This window comes from Theropithecus gelada, chromosome 13 (assembly GCF_003255815.1).
Source record: "Theropithecus gelada isolate Dixy chromosome 13, Tgel_1.0, whole genome shotgun sequence".
In the NCBI taxonomy this organism is placed as follows: domain Eukaryota; kingdom Metazoa; phylum Chordata; class Mammalia; order Primates; family Cercopithecidae; genus Theropithecus; species Theropithecus gelada.
Window position 1 is genome coordinate 84,557,823 of NC_037681.1, and position 12,441 is coordinate 84,570,263.

General features: G+C 38.6%; 1 protein-coding gene across 3 annotated transcripts in view; it reads right to left on the reverse strand.

The window, feature by feature from the left end:
* VPS54 (VPS54, GARP complex subunit) overlaps window positions 1-12,441 on the reverse strand; it is a 137,720-nt gene that overhangs the window by 44,788 nt on the left and 80,491 nt on the right. For all 3 annotated transcript variants that reach the window (XM_025355085.1, XM_025355086.1, XM_025355087.1), the window contains one exon: window positions 11,268-11,608. In XM_025355085.1, the coding sequence (XP_025210870.1) occupies window positions 11,268-11,608 (341 nt within the window). The remainder of the gene's footprint in view (window positions 1-11,267; window positions 11,609-12,441) is intronic.

Below are 12,441 nucleotides of genomic sequence, written 5' to 3' on the forward strand. Positions count from 1 at the left end.
GAATAAAAACTGAGAGACTGCATCCAGTTTAAAAGGACCTCAAATGGTGTGGCAGAAAGCTAATTATCTTTCAGTATCTGTTCTCTCTTTTGCCACAATGACAGCTCTAGCTGGGCAAATAGTCCACAAGCTAAAGACTTATTTCTCAAGCTTCCCTTATAGCTAGACATAGTCACATAATTATGCTGGCCACTAGGATGTGAGTGGAAGTAGTAAGTGCGAATTCTGGATTGTGCTTGTTTTTAAAAAGAAAGAAAAAAATATAAACAAATATATGTGAAGGTAACAGAGAACTAACAAATCTAAAATGTATATGGATTTGTAAAAGACCAAGAAGAGTTGAGGCAATCCTAAAGAAGAAAAAGTAGAAGAAATTACTCTCCCAGATATTAATATGGATTAAAAATCTACAGTTGCTGGGTATGTGATTCATGCCTAGCACTCTGGGAGGTTGACACAGGAGGATCACTTGAAGCCAGGAGTGACCAGCCTGGGCAACATAGTAAGACCCAATCTCTACAAACAAATTATTTAAGAAAACAAAAGCTATAGTAACTACAGTAACTATGACAATTTTACTTAATGGTACTGGTGTAAAGACAGAAAAATGAATGAAATAGAGTGCAGAAACAGATATACCTATCTGAATATTTGATTTACGGCAAGAGTGACATTATAGAGCAGTAGGAAAGACAGCCTTTTCAATAAATGGTGCAAGGTCAAAAACATATCCATATGGGAAAAAAATCTTAACCCTCATACTAAACATAAAAATCAATTCTAGATGGACTGTAGGTCTTAATGTGAAAAAGACAGTAACAAAGTTTCTAGACAGTAACCAAAAAATATCTTCAAGTCTTTAAAGTAGGGAAAGATTTCTTAAATAGGACACAAAGAAGCATAAATCATAAAGGAAAGTAATGAATCATAGAATTATATTAACAACTTCTGTTCACCATAAAACCCAGTAAGAGTGAAAAGTCAATACAGAAAGTGGGAGAAGATATCTGCAATATGGACAACTGGCAAAAGATTTGTGCTGACATAACATAAAGAACCTTCATAAATCAATACAAACCAACAGAAAAATGGGTAAAGGCCTTGAATAGGCACTTCATAGAAGAGGATATCCCAGCAGCCAATGAATGTATGAAAAGGTGCTCTCCTATCAATCATCAGGGAAATAAAATGACTACACTTGCGACATAGCCAACAAAACGGCTAACATGTAAAAAAGACTGGTAACATCAAGAGTGAAGGAAGATGTGGAGTGACACAAATGTTCCACACTTCTGAGGGGAGCGTAAGTGAGTACAATCACTTTGAGAAATTGTTGACATTAGCTAAATTAACCATTCACATACTGTGTTTCCAGGTATATATTCAACAGAAATGCTTGTAACATGTGCATCAAAGGTATCTAGAAGAATGTTCATGACAATCCAAAATGAAAACCCAAATATTATCAAAAGTAAAATACATATATACATTGTAGTGTATCATAAAATGGATTATTTGTACAGAAAAAATAAAATCACCGCTACATGGAACCTGGATAGATATCACAACTGTAATGCTGAACGAAAGAAATCAGAGACAAAAGAGCCAATATATGATTCCATTAAGTTTAAAAACTGGAAAAACCAATTGTTTTAATGGTTTCCTATGGGAAGGAGTAGCATAGTATTACAGTGGCAAGAGGGGCTTCTGAAGAGCTGGTAAAGTTATATTTCTTGAGGTGGGTGACAATTACACCAACAAATTCACCTTGTGCTAGTTAATTGAGCTGAGCACTTTATAACTGCTACATCTTCCCATATGTGCCTTATGTTCCAAACAGATCATGAAAGGGCTGAGAGGAAGATGAATACAAATGATACTTGAAGCTGGAAGGTGGGCTTAGTTCTGCCCAAATTACATGGCTGTTGTTAAAATGTTTAAAAAGCAAAACAAAGTAAGCAAGGTATCAGCCCTTTGTCCTCTCCTTCCTGCTGCTAGGGATGAAAATGAAATGCTAAAAGCTAGAACAGCCACCTTAGACACAGATGGAAACTACACACTGAGAATGGTAGAACTGTCTTCTCAGCTGACGATCTCCTACCTCTGAAATGTTACATGAAATATAAATATATAAAAATATAAAAATAAATTTTACATTGTTTAAGTTACAGAGTTTTTACCTCTCTTTTTATAGCAGTTTTAGACTGCACCCTAACTAGTAAATGTGAAAATATTAGCCTGCACACAGAAGAAACTTTATTAAGTTTCTTATTTATTAAGTAAACTTTATTAAGTAAGCTCAGGGTTTGGTTTGTTTGTACTGAAGAGCAGTGTTATAGTTGACTTTATGTTGTTACTGTGACCTTTATAAGCTCCAGGACCATAAGTTGATTTATATAAAGTACTGAGTTGACCGGTCGCTTCCAAGATGGCTGAATAGGAACAGCTCCGGTCTACAGCTGTGAGCGAGATCGATGCAGAAGATGGGTGATTTCTGCATTTCCAACTGAGGCACCTGGTTCATCTCATTGGGACTGGCTGGACAGTGGGTGCAGCCCACAGAGGTTGAGCTGAAGCAGGGCAGGGCATTGCTTCACCCGGGAAGTGCAAGGGGTCGGGGGATTTCCCTTTCCTAGTCAAGAGAAGATGTGAGTGACTGTACCTGGAAAAGTGGTACACTCCTTCCCAAATACTGTGCTTTTCCCATGGTCTTTGCAACCAGCAGACCTGGAGATCCCCTCCTGTGCCTGGCTCAGTGGGTCCCACACCCACAGAGCCTTGCTCACCGGTAGCACAGGAGTTTGAGATTGACTTGGGACATGGGAGCTTGGTGGGGGAAGGGGCGTCTGCCATTGCTGAGGCTTGAGTAGGCAGTTCTATGCTCATAGTGTAAACAAAGCAGCAGGGAAGCTGGAACTGGGTGGAGCCCACCGCAGCTCAGCAACACCTACTGCCTCTCTGGATTCCACCCCTCTGGGGAGGGCATAGCTGAACAAAAGGCAGCAGACAGCTTCTCCAGACTTCAATGTTCCTGCCTGAGAGCTCTGAAGAGAGCAGTGGTTCTCCCAGCACAGCGTTCAAGCTCTGATAACGGACAGACTGCCTCCTCAAGTGGATCCCTGACTCCCGTGTAGCCTGACTGGGAAACACCTCCCAGTAGGGGCCGACAGACACCTCAAACAGGCAGGTGCCCCTCTGGGATAAAGCTTCCAAAGGAAGGATCAGGCAGCAATATTTGCTGTTCTGCAGCCTCTGTTGGTGATTCCCAGGCAAACAGGGTCTGGAGTGGACCTCAAGCAAACTCCAACAGACCTGCAGTTGAGGGACGTGACTGCTAGAAAGAAAATTAACAAACAAAGGAATAGCATCAACATCAACAAAAAGGACATCCACACCAAAATCCCATCGATAAGTCACCAACCTCAAAGACCAAAGGCAGATAAAACCAAAAAGATGGGGAGAAACCACAGCAGAAAAGCTGAAAACTCCAAAAGCCAGAATACCTCTTCTCCTCCAAAGGAACACGACTCCTCGCCAGAAAGGGAACAAAACTGGATGGAGAATGAGTTTGACGAGCTGAGAGAAGCAGGTTTCAGAAGGTCAGTAGTAACAAACTTCTTCAAGCTAAAGGAGCATGTTCTAGCCCATCACGAGAAAGCTAAAAATCTTGAAAAAAGATTAGATGAATGGCTAACTAGAATAACCAGTCTAGAGAAGAGCTTAAATGACCTGATGGAGCTGAAAACCACAGTATAAAAACTTTGTGAAGCATACACAAGCTTCAATAGCCGATACGATCAAGCAGAAGAAAGGATATCAGTGACTGAAGACCAAGTTAGTGAAATAAAGTGAGAAGACAAGACTAGAGAAAAAAGAGTGAAAAGAAATGAACAAAGCCTCCAAGAAATATGGGACTATGTGAAAAGACCAAATCTACGCTTCACTGGTGTACCTGAAAGTGACAGGGAGAGTGGAATCAAGTTAGAAAACACTCTTCAGGATATTATCCAGGAGAACTTCCCCAACCTAACAAGGCAGGCCAACATTCACATTCAGGAAATAGAGAACACCACAAAGATACTTCTTGAGAAAAGAAACTCCAAGACACATAATTGTCAGATTAACCAAGGTTGAAAGGAAGGAAAAAATGTTAAGGGCAGCCAGAGAAAAAGATCAGGTTACCCACGAAGAGAAGCCCATCAGACTAACAGCAGATCTCTCTGCAGAAATCCTACAAACCAGAAGAGAGTGGGGGCCAAGATTCATCATTCTTAAAGAATTTTCAACCCAGAATTTCATATCCAGCCAATAAGCTTCATAAGTGAAGGAGAAATAAAATCCTTTACAGATAAGCAAATGCTGAGAGATTTTGTCACCACCAGGCCTGCCTTACAAGAGCTCCTGAAGTAAGCACTAAACATGGATAGGAACAACTGGTACCAGCCATTGCAAAAACATGCCAAATTGTAAAGACCTTCAATGCTAGGAAGAAACTGCATCAATTAACGGGCAAAATAACCAGCTAGCATCATAATGACAGGATCAAATTCACACATAACAATATTAACCTTAAATGTAAATGGGCTAAATGCCCCAATTAAAAGACACAGACCGGCAAATTGGATAAAGAGTGCTACATTGATGTGCTACATTCAGGAAACCCATCTCACATGCAAAGATACACATAGGCTCAAAATAAAAGGATGGAGGAAGATCTACCAAGCAAATGGAAAGCAAACAAACAAACAAACAAAAACAGCAGGGGGGTTGCAATCCTGGTCTCTGATAAAACAGACTTTAAACCAACAAAAATCAAAAGAGACAAAGAAAGCCATTATATAATGGTAAAGGGATCAATTCAACAAGAAGAACTGACTATCCTAAATATATATGCATCCAATACAGGAACATCCAGATTCATAAAGCAAGTCCTTAGAGACCTACAAAGATACTTAGACTCCCACACAATAATAATGGGAGATGTTAATACCACTGTCAACATCAGACAGATCAACACGACAGAAAATTAACAAGGATATCCAGAACTTGAACTCAGCTCTGGACCAAACAGATCTAACAGACATCTACAGAAGTCTCCACCCAAACTCAACAGAATATATATTCATCTCAGCACATCGCACTTATTCCAAAATTGACCACATAGTTGGAAGTAAAGCACTCCTCAGCAAATGTACAAGAACAGAAATTATAACAAACTGTTTCTCAGACCACAGTTCAATCAAACTAGAATTCAGGATTAAGAAACAATCAAAACCGCTCAACTACATGGAAACTGAACAACCTGCTCCTGAATGACTACCGGGTACATAACAAAATGAAGGCAGAAATAAAGATGTTCTTTGAAACCAATGAGAACAAAGATACAACATACCAGAATCTCTGGGACACATTTGAAGCAGTGTGTAGAGGAAAATTTATAGCACTAAAAGCCCACAAGAGAAAGGAGGAAAGATCTAAAATTGACACCTTAACATCACAATTAAAAGAACTAGAGAAGCAAGAGGAAACACATTCAAAAGCTAGCAGAAGGCAAGAAATAACTAAGATCAGAGCAGAACTGAAGGAGATAGAGACACAAAAAAACCCTTCAAAAAATCCATGAATCCAGGAGCTGGTTTTTGGAAAAGATCAACAAAATTGATAGACTGCTAGCAAGATTAATAAAGAAGAAAAGAGAAAAGAATCAAATAAATGCAATAAAAAATGATAAAGGGGATATCACCACCGACCCCACAGAAATACAAACTACCATCAGAGAATACTATAAATACCTCTACGCAAATAAAAAAGAAAACATAGAAGAAACTGATAAATTCCTGGACACATACACTCTCCCAAGACTAAACCAGGAAGAAGTTGAATCCCTGATTAGACCAATAACAGGCTCTGAAAATGAGGCAATAATTAATAGCCTACCAACCAAAAAAAGGCCAGGACCAGACGGATTCACAGCTGAATTCTACCAGACATACAAGGAAGAGCTGGTACCATTCCTTTTGAAACTATTCCAATCAATAGAAAAAGAGGGAATCCTCCCTAACTCATTTGATGAGGCCAGCATCATCCTGATACCAAAGCCTGGCAGAGACACACACACAAAAAAGAGAATATTAGACCAATATCCCTGATGAACATCAATGCAAAAATCCTCAATAAAATACTGGCAAACCGAATCCAGCAGCACATCAAAAAGCTTATCCTCCATGATCAATTGGGCTTCATCCCTGGGATGCAAGGACGGTTCAACATACGCAAATCAATAAATGTAATCCAGCATATAAACAGAACCAGAGACAAAAACCACATGATTATCTCAATAGAAGCAGAAAAGGCCTTTGACAAAATTCAACAGCTCTTCATGCTAAAAACTCTCAATAAATTCGGTATTGATGGAACGTATCTCAAAATAATAAGTGCTATTTATGACAAACCCACAGGCAATATTATAATGAATGGGTAAAAACTGGAAGCATTCCCTTTGAAAACTGGCACAAGACATGGATGCCCTCTCTCACCACTCATATTCAACATAGTGTTGGAAGTTCTGGCTAGGGCAATCAGGCAGGAGAAAGAAAGAAAGGGTATTCAGTTAGGAAAAGAAGAAGTCAAACTGTCCCTGTTTGCAGATGACATGACTGTATATTTAGAAAACCCCATTGTCTCAGCCCCAAATCTCCTTAAGCTGATAAGCAACTTCAGCAAAGTCTCAGGATACAAAATCAATGTGCAAAAATCACAAGCATTCTTATATACCAATAACAAACAGAGAGCCAAATCATGAGTGAACTCACATTCACAAGTGCTTCAAAGAGAATAAAATACCTAGGAATCCAACTTACAAGGGATGAAAAGGACTTCTTCAAGTAGAACTACAAACCACTGCTCAGTGAAATAAAAGAGGACACAAACAAATGGAAGAACATTCCATGCTCACAGATAGGAAGAATCAATATTGTGAAAATGGCCATACTGCCCAAGGTAATCTATAGATTCAATGCCATCCCCATTAAGCTACCAATGAGTTTCTTTACAGAATTGGAAAAAAATACTTTAAAGTTCATATGGAACCAAAAAAGAGCCTGCATTGCCAAGACAATCCTAAGCCAAAAGAACAAAGCTGGAGGCATCATGCTACCTGACTTCAAACTACACTACAAGGCTACAGTAAACAAAACAGCATGGTACTGGTACCAAAACAGAGATATAGACCAATAGAACAGAACAGAGCCCTCAGAAATAATACCACACATCTACAACCATATGTTCTTTGACAAACCTGACAAAAACTAGAAATGGGGAAAGGACCCCCTATTTAATAAATGGTGCCGGGAAAACTGACTAGCCATAAGTAGAAAGCTGAAACTAGATCCCTCCCTTACACCTTATATAAAAATTAATTCAAGATGGAATAGAGATTTAAATGTTAGACCTAAAACTATAAAAATCCTAGAAGAAAACCTAGGCAATACCATTCAGGACAGGGGCATGGGCAAGGACTTCATGACTAAAACACCAAAAGCAATGGCAAAAAAAGCCAAAATTGACAAATGGGATCTAATTAAACTAAAGAGCTTCTGCACAGTGAAAGAAACTACCATCAGAGCGAACAGGCAACCTACAGAATGGGAGAAAATTTCTGCAATCTACCCATCTGACAAAGGGCTAATATCCAGAACCTACAAAGAACTCAAACAAATTTACAAGAAAAAAACAACCCCATCAAAAAGTGGGCAAAGGATATGAACAGACACTTCTCGAAAGAATACATTTATGCAGCAACAGACACATGAAAAAATGCTCATCATCACTGGCCATCAGAGAAATGCAAATCAAAACCACAATGAGATACCATCTCACACCAGTTAGAATGGCGATCATTAAAAAGTCAGGAAACAACAGGTGCTGGAGAGGATGTGGAGCAATAGGAACACTTTCACACTGTTGGTGGGAATGTAAACTAGTTCAACCATTGTGGAAGACGGTGTGGCGATTCCTCAAGGATCCAGAACTAGAAATACCATTTGACCCAGCAATCCCATTACTGGGCATATACCCAAAGGATTATAAATCATGCTGCTATAAAGACACACGCATACATATGTTTATTGCGGCACTATTCACAATAGCAAAGACTGGGAACCAACCCAAATGTCCATCAATGACAGACTGGATTAAGAAAATGTGGCACATATACACCATGAAATACTATGCAGCCATAAAAAAGGATAAATTTGTGTCCTTTGTAGGGACATGGATGCAGCTGGAAACCATCTCAGCAAACTATTGCAAGAACAGAAAACCAAACACTGCATGTTCTCACTCATAGATGGGAACTGAACAATGAGAACACTTGGACACAGGAAGGGGAACATCACACACTGGGGCCTGCTGTGGGGTGGGGGGAGGGGGTAGGGGGTAGGGACAGCATTAGGAGATATACCTAATGTAAATGATGAGTTAATGGGTGCAGCACACCAACATGGCACATGTATACATATGTAACAAATCTGCATCTTGTGCACATGTACCCTAGAACATAAAGTATAATTTAAAAAAATTAAAATTTGCAAAAAATTTAAAAAAAAAAACAGCATGATACGGGTACCAAAACATATATAGACCAATGGAACAGAACAGAGGCCTCAGAAATAATACCACACATCTACAACCATCTGATCTTTAACAAACCTGACACATATAAGCAATGGGGAAAAGATTCCCTATTTGATAAATGATGTTGGGAAAACTGGCTAGCCATATGCAGAAAACTGAAACTGGACCCCTTCCTTACACCGTATACAAAAATCAACTCAAGATAGATCAAAGACTTAAACGTAAGACCTAGGACCATAAAACTCCTAGAAGAAAACATGGGCAGTACCATTCAGGACATAGGCATTGACAAAGACTTCATGTCTAAAACACCAAAAGCAATGGCAAAAAAAGCCAAAATTGACAAATGGGATCTAATTAAACTAAAGAGCTTCTGCACAGCAAAAGAAACTATCATCAGAGTGAACAGGCAACCTACAGAATGGGAGAAAATTTCTGCAATCTACCCATCTGACAAAGGGCTAATACCAGAATCTACAAAGAACTTACACAAATTTACAAGAAAAAAACAAACAACCCCATTAAAAAGTGGGCAAAGGATATGAACAGACACTTCCCAAAAGAAGACATTTATGCAGCCAACAGACATATAAAAAAATGCTCATCATCACTGGTCATTAGAGAAATGCAAATCAAAACGTCAGTGAGATACTATCTCACTCCAGTTAGAATGGCAATTATTACAAAATCAGGAAACAACAGATGCTGGAGAGGATGTGGAGCAATAGGAACGCTTTTACACTGTTGGTGGGAGTGTTACTTAGTTCAACCATTGTGGAAGACAGTGTGGCAATTCCTCAAGGATCTAGAACGAGCAATACCATTTGACCCAGCAATCCCATTACTGGGCATATACCCAAAGGATTATAAATGATTCTGCAATGAAGACACAGGCACACGTAGATTCATTGCGGCACTATTCAAAATAGCAAAGACTTGGAACTAACCCAAATGTCCATCAATGATAGACTGGATTAAGAAAACGTGGCACATATATACCATGGAATACTATGCAGCCATAAAAAAGGATGAGTTCATGTCCTTTGTAGGGACATGGATGCAGCTGGAAACCATCATTCTCAGCAAACTATCACAAGATCAGAAAACCAAACACTGCATGTTCTCACTCATAAGTGGGAGTTGAACAATGAGAACACATGGACACAGGGAGGGGAACATCACACACTGGGGCCTGTAGGGGGTGGGGGGCTAGGGGAGGGATAACATTAGGAGAAGTACCTAATGTAGGTGACAGGCTGATGGGTGCAGCAAACCACCATGGCACCTGTCTACCTATGTAACAAAACTGCACATTCTGCACATGTATCCCAGAACTTAAAGTATAATAAAAAAAATAATAATAATAAAGTACTGAGTTGATTTATATAAAGATAATACAACTGTTGTTATTCTGAACAATAACTAAATCCAAACTATATTCTTGGACCAGAAATATTTTATTGGTTCTGTTTTTTTGATAGCAGAGATTAGTGGGTCAATTGGTAAACTTTGTTTAAATGGGATCTGTGGATTAGATGGTAATATTAATAATTTATTGTATCAATGTTTTACTGTATTTAATCAGTATACTAAGGTTATATAGGAGTGTTCTTGTGTTTAGGAAATATACACCAGGTGCCCAGGGATAATAGTGCATCATGTCTGTCACCTACTGTCAAAGGATTCAGAAAAAATATTAGCATAAGAAATAAAGACGAAAGGAGACAGAAAGGGAAAAAGAGAGAGAGGGAGGGAGGCAGAGGGCAATGTGGTAAACTATTAACACCTGCGGAATCTGGATGACGGTTATATGAGAGTTTTTTATTCTATTCTGGTAATTTTTCTGTAAATGTGAAATTATTTCAAAATAAGTTTTTGTTTTTGTTTTTTGTATTTTTAGTAGAGACAGGGTTTCAAAATAAGAAGTTTTTAAAAATAAGGTTTAAGAATCCTGGCTAACACAGTGAAACCCTGTCTCTACTAAAAATACAAAAAATTAGCTGGGCATGCTGGCAGGCGCCTGTAGTCCCAGCTACTCGGGAGGCTGAGGCAGGAGAATGGCGTGAAGCCGGGAGGCGGAGCTTGCAGTGAGCCGAGACTGCGCCACTGTACTCCAGTCTGGGTGACAGAGCTAGACTCCATCTCAAAATAATAATAATAATAATAAATAAGGTTTAAGAAAAGATGTGATCCATTTGGAAATTCATGTCTTTGAAAAACCAAAAGTTATAAATCAAACAGATCTTCACAACATATAAATTACAAAGGCGACACAGAAAAATGACCAAAGCAAAAATTGACCTGGGTTCCAGTATATGTTCTCACACTAGTCACTTTAAGTAAGTCATCTAAGCTCTCTGGGCATCAATTACCTTATCACTGAAATGAGGGCATTTAATAAAATGGTCTTTAAAGTTCTTTTCCAGTCTTAAAACTCTATAATTTTCAGTTACTTCTAATGCTCACCTCCTTACTTCTCATACATTTTTATAGAGATACGTTTCAGAAAATTAAGTTTTGTTAAATTCTAAAATTTACATATTTTTTTCAATAAACTGAATAATCAGTCTTACTGAACTCATTAATAAGATGACTCAAAATCTTGTCAATTTGGCAGTAGCCACTATACTCACATAATATCCACACCTCCTGGAATAGCAGATGATGATGTGTGCTCTTTGCTGGATGAAGAATCAGTAGTACATTCTGGCTCGGATACAGAATCACTGCTGCAGGGCTCACTATTTGGAGATGCATTTCTTTGAGAGGTAGTGTCAACTGCTATAGGTGTTAGCTCACCCTCACCGAATGCATCACTTATAAACATGCCTTCATGGATTAAATAAGCCACCTCTGTGTCCAGTGAATTATCTTTTGCAGCATTCTTCTGTTGTGAAATCTCTTCCAATTCTCTAGTCCTTTGGTTTTTGTCAAGAACTGAGAGAACAACACTGTGAATGATATTTAATGTTGCCTACAAGAAAATAGGACACACTTTTAAGGGACATAAAATATCTCTTACCCGAAGTTCCCAAAAGAGAATTCTGTGCATGTAATTTTGGACATCTATAATCATAAATGAGTCAAAGTCATGTATATCAGAATTTCTACCATCTTTTATTACATAGGAAAAGTGATGTGAAAAAGAACTGCCCAGGAGAAATGGGTTCACTAAAGCTTAGAAATAAAGTTCCTATATTTTAACTAATTTTTAAAATGGAAATCTCCCTAAAATATGTTGCGTATTTCTCTGACCTCTTAAAAAGGTTACACTATGACCTCTTAAAAAGGTTACACTAAACATAACTTGCCCATCAGAGAATCATATACATTGATATGCCTGCCTAAAAGAAAAGGAATCTGTGTTACTTACCATGCCTAGCCCCCACCTCTCTCTCTCCTTTTCTCATATCTTCTCTCACTTACTCACTACTCTCCAGACATTCTAGTTCTCTTTCTACTGTTCCTTCATTCCAGGATTGTTCCCACCTCAGTGCCTCTGCGGTTTCCACTATCCGGAATGCTTTTCACTTTGATCTTTGCACATATTTCCTTCTCATCACTGAGGTTCTGGCACCAGTGGTCACTTCCTCAAAAAGGCCTTCCCTGACTCTCCACCCAGTAACTTTATCCCATTATCCAGTTTTTGTTTAAAAAAAAAAAAAAATCATTATCTACAATTATCTTTGTTTATTCTAGGTCTCCTTCTACTAGAATGTTAGCTCCATTCCATGACACTATAATCCTAATGCCTAGAATAGTGCCTGGCAAATAGGAGGTGCTCAGTAAATATTGAAAGCTAGGCAA